The sequence below is a fragment of the Stylophora pistillata genome, chromosome 5 (assembly GCF_964205215.1).
Source record: "Stylophora pistillata chromosome 5, jaStyPist1.2, whole genome shotgun sequence".
Lineage (NCBI taxonomy): Eukaryota > Metazoa > Cnidaria > Anthozoa > Scleractinia > Pocilloporidae > Stylophora > Stylophora pistillata.
In genome coordinates this window covers 8,249,309-8,269,320 of record NC_142523.1, presented here as the reverse complement: position 1 = coordinate 8,269,320, position 20,012 = coordinate 8,249,309, and the positions used below count along the sequence as shown (strand labels likewise).

Genomic DNA, 20,012 nt, shown 5'->3' with positions numbered 1-20,012 from the left:
ATAGAAACGGATTCCAGAAGCTCTATCCACTCAAATCATTTTTTCTTCTGTCTCAAGAGGCAGCAAGAGGTAGGCTTGAAATTTTTGTAATTCAAGATTCAATAATTTATTTCGAAGGGAGAAAGGAGGGTTCGGCACGATGAGTCGTTTGAATCCTCTTAAACCTGAAGCATGCCGAAGAACAGTGAGTCTTGAAACAGTTCAACAGCACCATGATATTCATGAACACAAACTTCACGGTAAAAGGGAGATTTACAGAAACCGCAACGAAACATACGCGAGGTCGATGTACGGAAATCCAGTGGAGAAAGAAAGAGTCAAGTAAGTCTTAAATGAACCAAGTTGACTTTTTAAAGGTTATAAATAGGTTGTTAACCACTCCTGTTAAAGTGGCAGCGAATCAAACAATAAATTTTAATTAACCTCCATCACCTGCGAGGAAACGATTGTTCGGTTTAATGTTTGTGAAAACTTCCTTTGCAAAGATCCTGGTGTTAAGAGTTCTCCCGATTATCTAACACTAATATGAAACAAAGATTTCACTAAAACGACAGCAGGCAGCAGAGCGGAATTTCTTGAGGATTTTGTTTTGTTTAACAGTGCTGAACCGGTCAGTTGCAAAATTTGTATGGGGAGTGGGACAATCTGTTACCCGGACGACTGGGAGGGGGAGGGGGGGAGCCTATGATCAAAACCCTGCAAAATCCTTTGACGATTCAGAAAGGAAGAACGAATAAAATTTCCTACTGTCGTAGTGAAAAGAATTGGATCATACCGCAAATATATAGCACTCCCAATCACGGTAACGAGTCTCACAACTATGAACGTGAGTGAGCGCGAACGATAGACATGCGAGTCTCACCGCCTTAGCACTTGATCCTCGATAGTGCCTTTGTTTGTCGCGAAAAATTTATTCATTAATTCCTTGGAAGTGGTTTAAATTGGGGGTGAATTATTTCGTTCAAACTGTTCAGTAGAAAAAACTCCAATAATCTCTTAACGCTCTCCCGTTATTCTTCCTACTGTACAAAAGAATTTGAATTAAACCCAAATAGCCGGTGGGGACTGGTGCAAAATTGGTCCTGTGGGCAAATTCGGAAATTTCCAGCAAGGATCGTTTGCTGAGCCACCCTCACGGTTACAGCTGTACATGCTCATGAATAAAGGGGTGGGTTGTTTCCCTAAACCTCCCCCCTCCCCCTCCACCCTCCACCCCCCCCACCCCTGTCTCACCCTCAATTCTGACCATGTAGAAGAGATGTCATTTAGCTGGCTATGAAAGATGACTTTGTGGCAAAGGATAGTCAAAGAGTCAGAGCTTATGGGAATGGAGGCTGAGAACCTAGAAGAAAGCAGCCATTGCAGGAGGGGGGGGAAGGATAGAGCAGCTGGGATGGGGGAGGGAGGGGTGGAAAAGAGACAGAGTGGCCCTACTATCATAATTTCCAAAAAAGCCCCCAAGTGTATTGTAATCTGATTGAGTTCCAATACCCTTCAGGCCAATGTCCCCTTTGCTAACTTGCATTTTGCATTGTGCATCTGTTTCCCTTAGTTGTGTTGGAATCAAGCTTTAAACCCCCAAAAAAATAATTTTATTTATTAATATTTTGATTATTTACTCTTTAGTTAATCATTATTCCTTCGTGACATGTTACTTCTAGGCAAGAGAGCCGTTCAGCACTGTTGCAACAAATGAAAGAAAAAGACATGGCCCACCAAACACACTTGTCTGAAAGAACAAAGGAAAGTGACTTTGCTATAAACTATGACAGGATCTGTTTACAGCAGGACAAGGAAGAGCGAATCAACAAAGAGAAATATCTGCAACAGTTTCGGAATGAAAACAAGCGGGTAAGTGTACAAGTGTTTAATTTTCCCATGATAGTTTTATGTAGTTGACTAATTTACACAACTGCCATGACTTCATCCCCACATCAGAGCAAAATAAAGGTAAGGGTAAAGTCTGTCCACCAGCCCTGTGGCTCACCCAATGTAAGCTTATCCCTGTTTCTGTAGAAATATGAAGCAACTGGGAGTATCACCAGGGAGTTTAAGGAACAACAACATCGATGTCTGAGTGGGGTGGGGTGGGGTGGGGTGGGGTGGAGAGGGGCACTCTGAGAGTAAAGTGTTTAGACCAAGAACACAACAGATTGAATCCATTTCTTGAAAGTAACTTAACTGGCCAGAAGCCATGTTTAAAAATCCAAAGTTAAAGGATAGGAAAGCAGGTTCTGGCACCCAATCAGTCCTTTTTGTTTCTTTAGCTGATAGTTTTATTGTATTATTTTCAAAACTTTTGAAATCCCTTTCTTGAATGAAAACAGAACAACTTTACAGGCTCGTTCAGGTACCGGGACTTTTGAGAAACGGGCCCTAGTACTTGAACCCAGACCCTATCGACCCAGGGTCCAGCTAACTACCCATCAGCCCACCATGTCTCCCTCAAAGAGCAAGGTGGTGACATTTTAATCCATTTAATGTTGATTTTTTTTTTTTTTTTTTTTGCTGCAGTTGATGGAACTGCGTGCAGAACAACAAAAGAAAAACAGGCAAATGAGACATCTGGAGGAGAGGAACCTTCTACAACAGAGCCCCATAAACTGGAGTCACACTCTACACTGAAAGACATTCGAAATTAATATAAGTGGCACCACTTTGATTAACAAAATTTGCTTTTTTATAGTTAATTGATTTTATTTGTGGTGTGTTCTTAACCAAATAATTTATTGACAGCCTGTTAAATAGAATTACAGGACTGGTATACTTCAAAAGAAGCTACACTTGTCCACCACAACAGAGAATTCCACTCTTGACTAAGCTTTTCAAACAAAGGTTTGTTGGAGTGGTACTAAACTCAGATACTTTACAGTGTAATATTTAAACACTGAATATTAATCTTCAATGAATTAAAATGTAATGACTAAATTTTAGAGTTCTAATGGTTACTAAATTTTTTTTCCAAGCCACCATACACAAGGGTTAAAATTAAACTTTCACATATTTTCAAGTGCTTATTAAAGCATTCAAGCATAAAAATGTTCAGAAAATAATTTTTGAGTACAAGAGCCCATGTCACATACATTTAATTTGTAATTTCCCTTTTGGGACACCTACTCAGACAAGGAACACAGATTGTGGCCCTGTCTGGAAATGATGCTCCTATCACATCCGTACAGAGGAGACACTTTTCCTAGCTGTAATCATGTCTCTGGGAGATATGTTACACTGCAAGACTGTTGTAGCACATGTAGAACAAGTCTCAGTATGTTGTAGAAATAAAAGATGTGTGCACAACCTTATGGTGCTTGTTGATTGCTGACCAATTGTGTGCCACTGTGTCAGTTTACACCATCACTGCTGCTCTATCCTCATGACCTCGAATGGCAACAACCTTGCATTTTTTCTTGTATTCGCAGTCTACCCGATCATTTATCTTCAAATAAATTATTCCTTGATATGTTCTTGCTCTTGGTGACCCTGTCCATCACTTGAAGTACCAGGTGTCTACAGATTTAACAGCCATATTTGCAATCAGGCATTAAAGAAAAATTACAACCCATAATCAACAAAATAACAAAAATTACACCTCACTGGCATACATGCATTTCTGTTTCATTGTCAAACAAGCTATCATTACCTGTTCTTGTTTACCCTCTTTTTCATTTTCTTTTTCGACCAAAAATGCCCGTGTCATTTCCAGTGTTTTAGTGGTCTTGTATCTGTACTTTAACTGTTTTGATTCACTGCTATCATTTGATTCTAGAAGATGAAAAGAGAAGAAACAGTTATTTAAATAGTCACCCTTTGAGATACATAAAGTCCTTAAGTTACAAAAAAAAAAAAAAAACAGAAAAATATAATTATTCCTTGTTGGCCCTAACAGCTGTAGCTTCCTAGATCTGACTAGTGATACACCCTTTTAGCTGACATACATCTCCTGGTAAATTAGTGCAGAGAATTTGGTTTTTCGTGAAGAGAAAATTTAACAAATCAAAAGTGGTTTGGCATGGTCTGTACTCTTACCAGTAGCAATATTTCTCATCACAGTGGTCAAAATGTAAGTTGTACACTCAAAAGAGGCAGCCTTGTAAGTCTGCTACAGACAAATATTGTTTAATTTAATTTAAACACTTTCACCAGAGTGTGGTGAGGGTCGCACAACAGAGCAAGGCTCCAAATTAAGTGCGCCCAATATCCCACCCATCCCACCCCACAAACCATGCTAGACCACTTGATTTGTTTTTCACCACAATATCAATGCCAAGTAAAATGATCCTATCAGTGTGTGATATGCGTGACACATTGACGCCAGCAGTGTTGTTTGCACTCTTATCAACAACGACAAAATGACCAATCAGATTCTGACATTACTGCCAATTGTGGTGAAATGTCAGTCTTGCTTACTAGTAAGATAACATGTTGACGTTATATTGTGGGCAAGGACCAGTGGCATGCCAACTACTTCTACAAGTTAAGGATTAAGCTAAGCTTTATGATGCTAAAACAATGCGCAGGGTTATTTTTGTTCCTCAACTCCAAGAAATAATTTCAAAATAACACTTTAAAGACCCTTGTGACATTACCGAGCTCCTCAAACAGTACATGTGTTCCAAGAGATTCTGCAAAAAGATGCCAATAGTTAGAACTGTATGACGATTTTGTATCGCCTTTAAAAATAATTGCAAAGAGGCTTTTGATCAGACTACTTTTTTTCAATTGTTTTCAGGGATGTGATGGCAAATAATTTAATACATCTAATGAAGGGCTGATGCTCGAAATGTCAGCTTTTTAACTCTCTACAGTCACTGTGGCCAATAATTTACAATTTCAACTTATTTGATATAACCAAATTACCTTGTTACCCCCACCAACACAGCACCACAGATTCTTTAGAAACTTACCCCCCCCTAACATCAGCATGACCAGTCTTAACCCTTGAACTCCTCAGAGCAACTTTCATCTAATTTCTCCTTGCAATATCACCCCCAAATTACAAATTAACTTGAGTTCATGAAAATAAAGGAAATGATCACCAACTAAAAAAGCTCTTGATTGTTATATGCACAAATTCTCCTTGCCAGCACCTCAGGAAGTGTATGGAGAATGGTAGGGAGAAAACACATACTGATGTTAGGGTGTAAAAGTATTAGGATGCAAAGTGCAAGTGTTCTTGAGGTTGAGGACTCTGGCTTTTCTATAAGGGTGCAACTGGCAGATTTTGCTTTTGTACAGTTTTTTTTTTTTTCAAGACCAAGTACCCTGTACCTATATTTTTAGCCTTTAAATTAAAGGAATCCTTTACAGTAGTAAATGACAACATGCAAAAAATGACATAGTCATGTCTTCATGAAAGGTTTTATTAACAACAAAAGAAATCATTGTTGCAGTACTTGGAGTAGTGATTTGACATTTAAATAACAACTGGCAAAACTTGTAATTGTCCATCATTCAAAGGTGTAATCTCTGTTCTAAATTAATTTTAATAAACATTGCATGGATCGAGATCATTTTCTGTTTTATTGCTCAAACCTACAAGCAATTAAAAGATTAAATGGTCAACAAAGATAATTAAGGTTGTCCTACCTTTAAATTCTCCAAGAAAAGTGTAATTCCCAATTTGTAACACAGGTTCGTCGGTATCAATTCCCTTGGAATCAGATTTCGGAAAATGGGAGATGTTATGATGACACTTTGCACTTCAACAATAGTCCATTTTACAGTTGTGTGCTTGGTTGCCAAGCCGTTGAATGGGAGTGAGGCTAGGGGTGACCTTGTTATGATACAAACCTTGCTGCCTTTCAAATGTAAATCACTCTGTTATCATGCTAAGTAGATACAGATCTCTATCACAACAAGGTCATCTTCAGCCTCACTCTGAAACAAAGGCTTGGCAACTAAGTACACAACTGTAAAATGGCCTATTAGCATTCTGCATAAACAGTAGCCTGCAGTGCCAGCGTATTTTGGGTGCACGAGTGCACATTTTTGTATTAGGCCACCATCTTAGATTTGGTAACTGTGGAGGATTGGGACGAGGAAATATTTGCCGAGGGAGTAGGTGTTAAGTGGAAAAATGGGCAACAGGAGACAGGGAGGGAAGGAAAAAAACATTTCCTCGCCCCAATCCTCCACAGTTACCAAATCTAAGATGGCGACCTAATATGAAAATGTGCACTCGTGCGCCCAAAATACGCCGGCACTGCAGGCTACATAAACAGCAGATTTTGATGACATCCTGCACATTAAATTAATAACTCTTTGACCCTTAAGAGTAACTAGTATCTAATTTCTCCTTACAATATCACCCCCAAATCATGCACTAAGGTAAGGAGAATAAAGGAAATGATCACCAACTAAAGCTGCTCTTGATACAAATTCTCCTTGTCAGCACCTTAGGAAATGCCTTAGAGAACAGTATGGAGAATATCCATACTGATGTAAGGGTTGCAAAGGTTTCAATTCCCAATTACACACAGTCATACATACATACATACATACATACATACATACATACATACTTTATTTGTCACGTAGGTCGATAAAAGACAGCTAAAGAGCTGATGTGGACCTACAAACTAAAGTGTGTCTACAAAATTTAAATAATAATAATAATAACAAACTTGCAAATTCATGGTAAGTAAGAAAAGATGTAATAACTAGTAAGATAATTTACAGTTAATCGACTGTAGTGTTAAAAATAAATAAAATAAATAAAAATAGTAAAATAACATTAATTTATATATGTAATTTACAATGTGTTTATTTATTCCCTGTAAACCATTAAATGTTATTTTATCTAAAATGTCGGATTTTGCTTTAAGAGCAGATTTACAATGCACAACCCATAAAAAGATATGTGTGGAGTTGGCATTAATACTGCACACCAAGCATTCATTATTACAGTGCATTGGCGACACTGGCATTGTTAAGTTTAGTCAACACAAACCAGTAGTCGGCAGTTTGAAGAATCACAGCTGTACAAGAACTCATTATTTATCACTCCGTGAAGCTTGACTACAACAAGATGTTCCTGTAGTTAAAACAGACAAGATTCAGTTAAGGTATTCATAAGTGTGTTAGCTAGCATTTACCATTATCAACACGGCAAACCCGAGACTGAAACCTCCATATTTCATCTTATGCAGCCTTAATTCAGTGGGCCGTTCTTACTCGGGATGTATGAGTACAATGGTTAACGGCTCACAATTGTTGATAATCTAAACAACTTTTGCCAATGTTCCATTCATCCATTTGTCAACGAACGAATCCATTCGTTAGATTAAATCTGCTCTACAACCTTTATTTCTATACCAGAGCATCGAGGATCACTAAAGAGAACTCAAGGTACCTCTTCTTCCCATTCTTCTTCAGTCATCACTGAAGCACCTAAATACAGCAAGAGAATTAACCTTGGCACGATAATGGAATACCGCGCCGTGCAGATTCAAGTAGGCGTAGGATAAATCTCAACTTGTCCGTGGGAAACTGGGATCCTAGTTGCAGACTCTTCGAGCACGGTGTAGACGCCTGTCGCTTTCTTTACTTCCTCCTTCAGTTTTGCTGATTCGAAGACTTTGGCGAGTGGAAAATTATCATGTATCGGTCACATGTAAGTGTTTGATGTTCAATTTTGTAGATTTACAAACCTAGTGAAATAAGGTGTTGCAGCACAACTGACAAAAATCAACGCATTTAGCGTTGCAAAATAAGCATTAATATTTTGTAAATTTCATCAACACAATGGCAGGTCTTTCTTGTCCTTCTCAAGTTCATGGTGTGTTACTTTATAAGGCCAGTTATTTTCCCTGTTTTGATTTCTAACCGTTGCTGTACCCAAGAATGGTTTAATCCGTTGTTATGACTAACTGAAGCGTTTTGCTTTCAAATTAACGTATTAATTTGTTTTTGTTTGCTGATCGTTTGGAATGCAATCAAAAGAATTTCATTTCATTTCAGCTTCAAAGTTAGTGAGTTTTAAATCTGTTGTTGCGATAGCTTTCCTTTTTAGATTTTGAAATCCAAATCATGAACAAATTAAAATTGAGATACAGCTTGTGTAATTTATTATCCCATCTCTGTGAGGCCTTAAAATAATTGTTAAAATCACTTTATACCACAGGTGCTCCTACTTAGTAATAGAAATCGTCACGCCTTTTGAATAACTTATTGTCTAGATTGTGTGATGTAGTCCTTGGCCTCCTAAGAGTGACTACCATCTAATTTCTCCTTACAATATTCTTAAATCACTCATCAAGGTTGCAAGAATAAAATGAGTGATCACCAACTAAAGATGGTCTCGATTATTTATCAAATTCTCCTTGTCAGCACTTTAAGAATTACATAGACAACAGTATAAAGAATATGCATTCTGATGTTAGGGTGTCAAGGGATAATGGAAATGGCATTATCGTTGAAAATAAGACTTAGTGTCTTGGTTGGTAGATTTATCTACTTATAAATACTCGATGATTAAAATTTTTGCACAATGCATACTTTTTCTTCTGCAGAATCCCAGTGCTCCAGGAATGCATAACATAGGAAGTTCACCAAGTGATAGCCATGTGAGGGTTTCGTATAAAGAGAATCCTGGATTTTTCAGTAAAGTGCAGGAAAGTTTCTGTGCATCCCTGTTTGGAATTCTTCTTGTTATTGTGTCATTTCCTGTACTTTACTGGAATGAGGTGAGAGTTGAAACTCCTTCTGCAAGAAGTCAACCCTTTCACTCCCATAAGTGATCAAGAGAAAATTTCTCCTTACAATGTTAATACAATATCAAGCAGACAAGTGATGAGAATAAAGAAAAATATTATTAAATAGGGGGATTATCAGTCGATCCAATACCAAATTCTCTCAACTAACATCATAAGAATTGTATGGCAGACAGTAAGGAGAATTACTAAAGAGATCTTGGGAGTGGAAGGGAATTAAGAAGGATGATAGTGATCGATGTTCATTGTTTGTGGCTTTTCCTTTATATTCAGTGTTCTGATTTCATTTTCTTGAAAATGTTAACGTTTCACTGACTGTGTCCTTTTCCATTTATTTAGTAGTCCATAAAAGCACAGTTAGTATGATCTAGAGTGAAACAGATTGTCTCTTTGATCTGAATGGATGCACCAATCAATAATTAAAATCTAATTTCTCTTTACAATATCACCCCTAAATCACATGCTGTTATGTATTTATTGAGTAGAAACACACACTCTTCCATTGCTTACTATACTCTGTCTTTATTCATTAATCAAGTATCTTATAAGCTGGTTTATTATATGGCTGTGTCTCGCAAGGACTGGGAACTACCGAATTCACGAATTTGATTGGCTGAAATCAATATTGAAAGCGGTCTAGATTTTCCTATTTGGACGGGCATCTAGACCAGTCTAAAAAAAAGAAGGTACAAAGAATTTAAAAAATTGGCATATAAGACACAGCCATATAATAAACATCTTATTAACCCAGCTAGGTCAGTCTGTACGGGAGAATCTTGACTGCGGCTGCTGGTACAGACCTCACTGCATTTGGTCTGTATACTGGCGACCGCGGTCAAGATCCTCCCTTTTAGACCTCCCGCTCGGTTAATAAGAACTAAATAATAATCTTACTTGATAACAGTTATACTTTCACATTATTCAGTAATCTTGCAGTAATATCACTACTATTAGTACAAGTACTTTTATTACGTTCTCAATGCACTACCTATGCATGCTAAGGTCATGAGGATAATGGAAATGATCAACAACCACAGAAGCTCTGGATTGTTAAGCAAACTCTCCTCATCTTCACCCTAAGAAATGTATAGAGAACAGTATAGAGAAAATGCATACTGATATTAGGTTGTCAAGCTAAGGTTTAATATTAAAGTGATAAAAGGATTTGATCAACCTGAGGGCTCTAACTTGAAAAAGGGTGGTAAAGGGAGGGGTCGGGGGGGGAGTCAAGATCACGTTTCACAGAAAATAAATCAGTCCTTTTACAATTCATGGTCATTGTTGAGTACTGTCGAAACTACAACCAAAATCACGGTTTAGTCGATGAATTAAATACTTCTTTCTCATTTCATAGAGAATTATTTTGGAAAATCACATTTCATTGCTACTAATAAAATCACAATTCATGAGAAAAAAAAGACAAGCCATTTCACATTTCAGAGAAAAAAAAATAGGCCATTCACAAATCACAAAAAATTACCCTTTACCACACCCTCTTGAAAGCCAATCATTGCTCTTCTTTTATTTCTCTGTAAATATGTTTGAGAGATTTTTTTCAGTAGCTGACTGTACAGTCAGCAGGGACATAACACTGCATGTATCATTGTATGTTGTGGTTCAATTTTATCCTTGGTTTAAATTTTATTTTCCATTGTTTTTGGTTATGGTAATGTATAATAATAAGGTTGAAACAATGGAAAATAAAATTTAAACCAAGGATAAAATTGAACCACAACATATATAATTAAGGAAAAAATGAACTTCATATTTGAAATAATAATATTTCAACAAAAATTAGATTTTTAATGTTTGAAAAAAATGTAATCAAAGTCCAATCCTTAAAAAAAGGTCAGAGTCTTTGGTAACAAATTCAGAACTTGCTTTGAACATGTATGCACTTTTCCATTAAAAATTATTTTATATAGCTCACACTTTGATTCACAGGGAAGGGCCGTACAAACCGCATTATCTTTGGATGAGGGTTTGAGACAAGTAGTTCATATTGATTATGTTGACCAAATTAGTCCTGAATATCAGGATAAACTGGTTCACCTCTCTGGCAGTCTTCAGACAGACAGAGTAAGTATTACTTTTGATTGAGTTATCTCTTGCACTGAGTCTTTGGTTGTAAGGCTTTTTTAACCCGAAGATTTTAATCTAAATTCTGCCCATTGTTTGCCATTCATTTCTTATAATTTTATATTTGAAAATTCGATGTTTATATATCTTATTAACCAAGTGCGAGGGCCGTACTGGGAGAATATCAGCCTGAGGTCTTGACAGTATGGACCGAGCTGTGCTCGGTCCGTACGAAAAAGACCGAGGGTCGATAATTTATTCTTCCAGTACGGTCCCGAGCAAGCTTGGTTAATAAGAGATTTATTATATGACTGAGGTTCAAAGGGACACAAGTGCAGTATCATTCGGGACCATTCAGGACAGTGCCCGGTCCAATACTGAGAGAATATTGACTGGCAATAGAGCATTTTGATTGGTTGATTTTAGTTATTGGCCCTCTGACTGCATGAGTCGTGTAATAAAATGTTATATTGACTTCTCATCTCCTTTGTGCTGGAAAGTGCATTGACAGTTAACAATTTGATTTGATTTTTCTACTATTCAATTTAACAGAACAAAAATACCATACTAGCTTGGCATGCTTACTTTGATAATCATAAAATAAATAAATGAAAAATAGAAATCTTTATTTATATCCTGATTGACCAATCAGCTCAAACCAAGAGGGAACAGCTAGTGTAAACTGCATGGTGATCAGAAAGTAGCCAGGATAATCATTGTTGTTGTGTGGTAATTTCTTATTATTGTTGAACCTCGATTATCCACACCTCAGTTATCTGGACTTCTTGATTATCCAGACTTTTTCTCTGGTCCCAATTTTTTCAAGAATATTTAGTAGTCATGATCAAGATCCATAGCCATATTCTTTTAAAACTGCTGTGTTGAAAAGACTGAACTAAAGGCAATGTTCTTCTTTAAGACAAACTTTAAGTACTTCAACCTATCAGGCTAATGTAAAAACACGTTTAGAGGTATTCACCTAGGACAGTGAAGATGTAGATCATATCTTTTTCAAAATGATTTGCAAGTGTTTTGTTTCAGGATTAAATGTCTCTTTCTTAATTCAATCAGTACTGTTTTTGTTCCTCATTAATATTGATTGTTAGTGCAGCATTCCTATTTTTTAGCTATTTCCATTTATGTTCCTAATGAATTTTTACGTCATGCAAATTTTTTTTATTGTTTTTTGCATTCTTCCACTCACATTGATTTATATTCTGTTAGATTTTTTGTATAATTTTGCTTTGTTTGATTTCATCTGTATAAAGCTTCTCAGTAAAATTTAGCATTAGAGCATCAGAGTTCTTTAGATAAAATTGTCAATTATTTTCCTACAATCTACTCTTAGTTTTCCATCCTTCGTGTCTCAAGATCATACAGCGTTTCTTATTGTTTTTCCTTGTCCAATTGCTTTTCCTCTGTTGTTTACATTTCTATTCCTTCTACTTGTATTTTGCAATAACTAGTAATTATTTTGTTCGTTTAGCAATCACAATCAGCGGTAATGTTATAAAGTTAAAGCACATTGCAACCGATCTGGTTGGCAGTTATATTCATATTCTTGATTATCCGGACCCTCTACTATCTGAACTATTTCGTCCATTCCCACGAGTCTGAATAATCAAGGTTCAACTGTATTGTTATTATTCAATATCCACTCTTACCAAACGTAACATAATTTTATCCAGTAAACATACTAGTCTTGTATTTGATGGCTATTGTCATCAGGCACTGAGTGACTCAGACTATGGTGTTGCAGTCAAGGCTGTCAAACTCAGACGAAAGGTTGAAATGTATCAGTGGGTGGAGCATAAACATACCAGGTATTTTTACTGATCAAAATAAACTCTTACACTCCGAAGATTTGATCTTTTTTGTGATTCCTTGTTTTAGCTGCTGCACTTTTGCTTGTAAATGAGTTGTTTTAAAAAAAACTGGTTTTGTAATGTATGTAGAAGGTGAAGATGATAAAGAGCTGATAATTAAGTTTTCTATCAAATTTATCACCCTTTGTTCAGACTCATATATCTCAAAATTGTGTAGAGTAATAATTAGTCTGATTTGACACTCCTGAGTTAATATCTTATTTATTATTTTAAATAGCAAGTTATTGGTTTTTTTTTCCTTGTTCTCTTCAGACCACCGTAAATATGCACTGACAGGTAATGTAGAACTGCAACATAAGGAATAATGTCAAGTTATGATTGTAATTTCAGGGAATATGATGAAGGACCTCGAAAAAGAGTAGAAACCACCTTTTCATACAGTGAGTTTGCATGTTTGTCAGGTCTTCTTATTCTTAAAAGAGGTTAAAACTTTAAGTGATAAATTTAGACAAATTCAACTGAAATTTTGTAGTGGTAGATACTTACTGGTAGATACAATTTTTTTTCCACTCACTTGACTTTTATTATATGAATCTTACAAATGTAGAGAGAAAAATGGAACATTTTGAGGGAACAGGCCTTCAACAAGTTGAAAAGCTGGCTATCCTCCTATTTTTTTTCCCTAATGGTCTCCTGGTCCGCCCTATGTAAATCTCAAGCAATTGGGATTACTATCTTACTAGTTCCCATACATGCCTAAGGATGAAGATAATTCACCTGTGAAACCACAGGGTCTTTACCCAGGAACAGTGTACAGTAACTTGACTATTGCTTGAATCTGAACCTCTAAAGCTTGATTTAGACAAATCAATGGTATTTCCAAAGCTAATATATTATATTTTATACACAAACTTTTAATTGAATGTCTGTGAGACAAATGACAAGGGGCCTGTTTCTCAAGAGTCCCATTAACTTAATGGGCCCGTAAAGCTGTTCTGTTGTTCTGTTTTCATTCAAGATGGGGATTTCAAAAGTTTTGAAAATGATACAATAAAACTATCAGCCAAAGAAACTAAGTTTGGGTGCCAGAGCCTGTTTCCTAACCTTTAAATTTTTATTTTAAAACAGGGCTTCAGGTCTGTTAAGTTATCGAGACTTTCAAGAAACGGGCCCCTGAAGTCTTATATGTGCTCCCTATACAGGGGCGTAGCCAGGATTTTTCAAAGGGGGGATCACAGAGGCTACTCACCGTTTACACCGCTACTCCCCTGCATGTATCAGCGGGCTCAGTCGTATTATCGCGGCATGAAGGCCCATATTAACTAAATACAAGAGCCATCGACAAAAATACTTTACAAAAAAAACAAATTTTAAAAAAGTGGGCTTTTCAAAAATGGCTTTTACGGCCAAGATAATTGTCGTGGCGTTTTCGCCATCTGAGTATTGAAGGTTGTTTGCTCTAAAAAAGGCCTACTAAGGGGGGTCACGGGCACCCCAGGACCCCCCCTGGCTACGCCCTTGCAATGTCTTAATTTCTTGCAGCCACTGAGTGGAGAGACACCATTATTAGGAGTGATGGCTTTGATAACCCTGCTGGGCATCAGAATCCAAACAGTATGCCAGTACAGTCATACATCAAGGAGGCAGACTCTGTGAGAGTTGGAGCATTCAGTCTGTCCAGAGGTATGCTGGGAAACAGGGTCAGTTACTGACCACAGGGGAGAGGCAAGATTTGTAAATCAGGGGACTGACTTTTTTATCTTTTGGTTGTTAGGACTTATTGGAAAAATAGATGTATTCCAACCGTTAAGTCCCCGAGAAGTTCCTCATGGAAAGATGATTTCTATTCATAACGGGATGTTTTATCATACTATGGACCAATTTCATCCTAAAGTAAGTTGATTTGTGGTTAAGTCTCGTAATGGTCAGTTGTGTTAGGCCATTGTAAGTCTGTTGGGACTGAACTATCAGAGCAATTTAGTTAACCAATCACAACTGCTTAAGATGTACAGCCAATAACCATCATTACAGGGAAGCTGACCAATTTGTTTTCACAACCTGGTTTTACAACATTATTTTGTATGAAAAACAACTCTTCATTTTACTTGTGTTCTTTCCCACTCAGGTTGTTGAAACGTTAGTCAGTGTCGCCTACGCTGATAGTTCTTTTAAGAACTACATGTAGTAACTTTCATCCTGACACAATGGGAGCGTTTCTAGTGATCCTTTGAAATGACATTTTTAGAAATCACATAATTTGTGTATTGAATCAGGGTCAAAAGATACTTGATCCAAGGCAAAGTAAATTTACTGAGAGTTTTAAGGACAATTTTATATCTATTTTATCAACAGGTGGGAGATGTAAGAGTCCAGTTTTCTTATGCTGGGCTAAGTGGGAAGCCACACTCAGGTTTGGGAGATCCAATGAAGGTATCATTCTCTTATAATTCCCTTTTAATATGTATGAGTGGAGAAAGTAATGTTGGACGGACAGGACCAAGGGAAAGCACTACGTCTTAGCCTTGGCACCACTGGTCTCTCATGCATGGAAATGGGCATAAAATAACAAAGTCCACCACCGTGTTTAGCATAGAGCCGAAGAGATGCATACTAGTTTTATACAAGGACGTAAAAGCTAGAACCACCTCCCACAGGACCTCATGAAAGTAGTCCTCAGTAGTCTTCCATTGAATAGTCATACTCTAGGGTTTCAAGGCTGTGGCATAGCAGCACCCAGTGGCCCCTGGCACCTTAATTTTTGCTCTTGGGTGACTCAGAAATTTTAGTTTTCTCATGAAAAGCATATGCCGGGCACCCTGGATTTCACAGTTTCAGAGTACTGGGCTCCATTCAATTTTCCTTAGAACACAGCCTTGTGTTTAACCCTTTGGAACCTTACATCAGCATGCATATTCTCCATACTGGTCTCTATACCTTTCCTAAAATGCTGACAAGGAGAATTTGCTTATCAGGCAAGACTTTCAGTTGTTGTTGATCATTTCTTTTATTCTCATGACCTTAATGTTTGTTTCAGGGGTGATATCGTAAGAAGAAATTAGATGTTGGTCATTCTTAGGGTTTAAAGGGTCTAACCCACCTTGTACAACATTATAAACCGTGCAATGTATTATAGTGCGGCTAAGCAGCGTGCATTTGAGTTATCAGTTGTAAGGGTCTTCCTAGCAGACATAAACACACTAAAAAGTATCACTTCCAGGTACTGCATTGTAGATTTATGGCAGGTCCACATCAGCTTAATGCTGCTAGTAACTGACCTGCGTCACCAAATAAACTATGTAAGTACGTATGAATGAATGAGTATATGTGAGTGTGCGTGTGTGCGTGCGTGCGTGCGTGTAAGCAGTTTTATATTTTAATGCGCATGCGCTAAAATCAGACTAGATTCAGTAACATATCACAGATGTCCTAAATGAGGTAAAAAAAAACGTGGCACACAAGGCGCAGTTCAAGGTGATCTCAGCCATGTGCCTCTCCTCCAGTACATCATAAGTAAGGACCAATCAAAATACGCGCGTAATTTAGCTTATCGTATGGATAGTACCAGCTAAATCCTGATTGCATCTCACCTTTTATCATAATATCTTTTATGTCCTCGCATTAATGGTGATGCAGAAATTTAATAAACAGTTCTACCCTTTTTGTAATGACTTATCAGTTGTCGCTATTTCTTGACAGGTTAGTATTGTAGCCCGACAACAAGGTGGAAAATTATCACATTATCACACAAAATCTGGCGATTCATTGGAGCTTCTCTATCCTGGAGAAATGAGTGCTGAGGTGAGCCAACAGTGCGGAATTTTTTCACATGTCCAGAGGATTTTCTCTCTTTGGGTGTTTCCTCGTTTCTTCACCCCAAACCTGACAATGGCAAAAATATTACCTGAACACTCTACTTTCGTGATAATCAATCTGTCTGTCCCAAGATCTAGAACCTCTACCTATGGCGACAGATCCTTTGCGTGTGCATTCCCCGTGCTTTGGAAAAAACTTCCTGATTTTATACGGTATTCCCAAAACTTTAGATTCCTTTAAAACCAGGCTCAATACTCACCTTTTTAAGATCGCTTTTTATTTATAGTTAATTTTTATCTTATTTTGTAATTACTTTAAATCTTATGTAAAAGCATTGACACTTGTGTATAATGCGTTTTTGAGAACTGTATTATTATTATTATTGTTATTATTATTATTACTATTATTATTAATTTATATCCTTAATCAAGAAGACTTGCTGGAGGCAGCGTGGCCGAGTGGTCAGCGTGTCGGACTCGCAATCCACCACTCCCGGGTTCGAGTCCCCGCCCTGACCACTACCTGGATTTGTTTTACGGAAGCTCCGAGTCAGTTCTAATCCTCGGCCTCGCTTATAAATAGCCAGTTGGGATTCTTAACAATGTTATGTTCAATTTGAATTATTTGTTTCAGTTGTTTGCCCGGCCCCACTAACGCTTGTGCTAGTAACACTGCCGAGGGTAAATAAAAGGTTTTTTTCTTTTCCTCCCTCTCCCTTTCACTTGAGGAATATCTTAACTGATTTCAAGGACTGTGCAGCGCGTCTTAGGCAATCGGTCAGAGGACACAGGCGAAAAAAGCAGGTGTACGAAGCGCCTGTCTGCTTTCTTTGGTGAGTTAGGTCGCATACTGACCATACTCGGTTCGTATGTAACAAGCATTCCACATACTGTTGGGACCAGAAGTGACTAGAGCATTTCTGTTTTAAAAATACAGTAAATGCCAAATGTGCGTTTGTTAGATTGATGGACTAATCGACTGTTTTTTATTTTTTTAGGAGATTTTTGAAGCCGAACAGTCAGCCAACACGGCTCTAACATGGGTTTTTAGGGGGGTAGGCTGGGTCATGATGTTCCTTGGATTTCAGATGATGACCAGTATTCTTGTTGCTTTGAGTAAGTGATCACCTCTTCCATTTACTATTTAGATAACCGATCGAAAAAGTTTACCTCACATGACTTTTACCAAGAACGCTTTCTCCTATTCTTTTCCAGTCTCCTGGTTGCCTGTTGTCCGCGAACTTGTGGGCCTGGGCCTGACGCTTTTGTGCCTTTGTCTTGCTACCTCGTTGTCCCTGGTTACCATAGCAATTGGCTGGATAGCTCATCGGCCAATTCTGGGCGTGACATTGCTGGCAGCTGCCGCTGTCCCAATTCTGCTGTCCAGACGGCGAGCACAAGCTCTCAATCAAAGGAAACACTGAAAAGTTTACATTATCGCGAACGTTTAAGGAAGTCAGTTTTAGCATTGTTAGTCACTAAACTAGGGATATAATTTTGAAGGACTATAGACAATGTGACTGCGAAGAATACGGTGGGATTAACGTGCTTTCTTAAGGGAAATAGTTATTAAAATTTTCGCTACCGCCGGACAAAGCAAATGTCGATATCCCCCCTCCCTTCCTCCCTCCCTCCCTCTAACGAGGATTTGAGCAGCAGACCTTCGTCGATCTGCGTTATTCAATTCAAAGTTAATCTTCTTCTTCCTCTTCTTTTTCCCTCCTTCTCTTCCCCCTCTCCCGTCTCCCCCCCTCTCTCTTTCTCTCCCCCCCTCTCACTTTTCAACCAAGGCACCAACGAACTCTTAGGGAAACTCGAAAGACCAGGAATGAGGTACAGGGGTATTCATCAGGTAGAATGCGTGGACATAATTAGTTATTCATAAACGGTAACGTGGCAAATTTGAACGTGGCCTCAATTTTAAGAGCCCTAAATTAGAGAGGACTGGACCAAAATTGGCCCATTAGGCTTCGTAAAATTCATCTTTCTGAGTTTTAGAAGTTTTAACACGGTTTTTTGAAGATTGAAGACATATCTACAATTTGCACTTAACATGAGCCATTTTTATGACGGAGTATTCCACTTTTGTACTTGAAAGTACACAAAATTCGGTCATTTTTCGTATGAAAGTCATTTTCAAGAGCTTTAGTACTTGAAAATACACAGAATTCGGTCATTTTTTAGGATGAAAGTCATTTTCAAGAGCGATTTTCTGAAATGCCTTTCTTTTTATTGAGTGAAGAACAGTTCCCGACTGTCGGCCAACTGTCGACCGGGCCGTTGGCCAACAGGCGACTGACAGTTTTCGCTGTTTCAGGCCAAAGTTTTGGCAACCTGTTGGTAACCTGTCGGTGGGGAAAAGCTGCTACGACTTTTTCCCACTTTTTGGCGTTGGCTAGCGCAACATGCCCAAATTGGTTCGATTTCATTTATCGGCCATTTTTAAAAGTGTTCTAGAATCATACCAAAACATGTCTTTAAAAAGCTATTATCGTGAGGTTAAAATTTATATTGAACATATTTATGTCATAATTTTGTTATGGTGAGTGCCCGTATTTTCTAGAAAGCGTTGTCTTACTGTAATAACCAGCGGAAGAGTTTGTTCTATCACCACAGGTCAACAAAGGGGTCAAGTTACAAGTCATGTGAAATAAGAACTAACTACGTCATCACATTCCTCCCCTCTAGACTCGCACTTAGGTCTAATGAATAATGAACAGTCCTGACCACGCACACGCACACGGAAAAAAACAAGAACGGATTCTTAGTTTAAGTCTGAGGTCACACTTCACTCGGATAGTCATGCAAATATGCAGGTCAAGCCCGTCTCCGCACGGGAGGAGACTGTTTAGAGCTGTGATCTTCAGGTGGCTGGGCAGGGGATTTTGACAGAGCCTCGGGGGTGTCCTGACTGCTTGTGTTGTCTGAAGAGGCATCAGGTTCAGGAGTAGCAACAGGGACAGAAATTGCCATGGGTGTGGCCTCCAGTACCTCACTGGCAACTGTAACTGCAACCTCTTCCTTTTCGCATGCTCGAACACGGTCTTGATGTCGTTGGACGACTGACCCACCATCCAACTGAACTCGAGTCGATACTGGACCTGTCTTGTTTACCACTGTACCCGACATCCATGTTTTCTTGTATCAGAAATCTTTCACATACACCGCTTGACCTCCATCCAGGGTTCTCTCTTTAGCATGATAATCGTGTGCTGCTTTTTGCTTGGACTGTTTGCTGTGGACACGATTCGCTATGCTTGGGTAGAGTTGATCCAGTTAGCTTCCTCCTTATCAGTAACTCGGCTGGTGGAACTCCCGTCGTACTGTGAGGGGTCGTTCGATGGCTGAGAAGAAATCTGTATAACTTTGTTTGAATACTTCCCTTTCTCATCTTCTCAAAGCCTTCCTAAAAGGCATGTATGGCTCTCTCTGCCGACCCATTTGAGGTAGGATGATATGATAGTACCTTGATGTGTTTAATGCCATTTTTCTTCATAAATTCCTCAAATTCTAAGCTGGTAAAATTACTGCCATTGTCGCTGACTAGTGTTTTTGGTAGACCATGTATGGAAAATATTTCTCTG

General features: G+C 38.2%; 3 protein-coding genes across 5 annotated transcripts in view; 2 read left to right on the top strand and 1 right to left on the bottom strand.

Annotated features, from left to right (window-relative positions):
- Positions 1-14: 14 nt before the first annotated feature.
- On the top strand, positions 15-3,302 carry LOC111339856 (uncharacterized). Its single transcript, XM_022946581.2, has 3 exons — positions 15-321; positions 1,662-1,851; positions 2,515-3,302. Exons 1-3 carry the CDS (start codon positions 140-142, stop codon positions 2,623-2,625), a joined length of 483 nt encoding a protein of 160 aa, XP_022802316.1. The 5' UTR covers positions 15-139; the 3' UTR covers positions 2,626-3,302.
- Positions 2,672-7,474, bottom strand: LOC148730073 (general transcription factor 3C polypeptide 6-like). Of its 2 annotated transcripts, XM_088760667.1 has the most exons (6): positions 7,352-7,474; positions 6,950-7,033; positions 5,587-5,650; positions 4,587-4,622; positions 3,641-3,762; positions 2,672-3,507 (listed from the first exon to the last, which is right to left on the bottom strand). In XM_088760667.1, exons 1-6 carry the CDS (start codon positions 7,376-7,378, stop codon positions 3,448-3,450), a joined length of 393 nt encoding a protein of 130 aa, XP_088616793.1. In that variant the 5' UTR covers positions 7,379-7,474; the 3' UTR covers positions 2,672-3,447. The 2 variants fall into 2 exon arrangements, with proteins under 2 accessions (XP_088616793.1, XP_088616795.1); XM_088760669.1 differs by lacking the exons at positions 6,950-7,033; positions 7,352-7,474 and adding an exon at positions 7,095-7,300.
- The window catches only part of LOC111339844 (transmembrane protein 43), a 42,394-nt gene continuing 29,846 nt past the window's right edge, over positions 7,465-20,012 (top strand). The window contains exons 1-11 of one of the 2 annotated variants that reach the window (XM_088760663.1): positions 7,469-7,612; positions 8,511-8,684; positions 10,656-10,790; positions 12,519-12,613; positions 13,007-13,056; positions 14,159-14,299; positions 14,391-14,509; positions 14,969-15,046; positions 16,313-16,414; positions 17,427-17,544; positions 17,644-18,480. In XM_088760663.1, coding sequence (XP_088616789.1) covers positions 7,598-7,612; positions 8,511-8,684; positions 10,656-10,790; positions 12,519-12,613; positions 13,007-13,056; positions 14,159-14,299; positions 14,391-14,509; positions 14,969-15,046; positions 16,313-16,414; positions 17,427-17,544; positions 17,644-17,852 — 1,236 coding nt within the window. In that variant the 5' untranslated portion in view covers positions 7,469-7,597 and the 3' untranslated portion in view covers positions 17,853-18,480. Of the gene's footprint in view, positions 7,613-8,510; positions 8,685-10,655; positions 10,791-12,518; positions 12,614-13,006; positions 13,057-14,158; positions 14,300-14,390; positions 14,510-14,968; positions 15,047-16,312; positions 16,415-17,426; positions 17,545-17,643; positions 18,481-20,012 lie in introns of those variants that run through there. The other variant, XM_022946570.2, reaches the window with a different exon arrangement.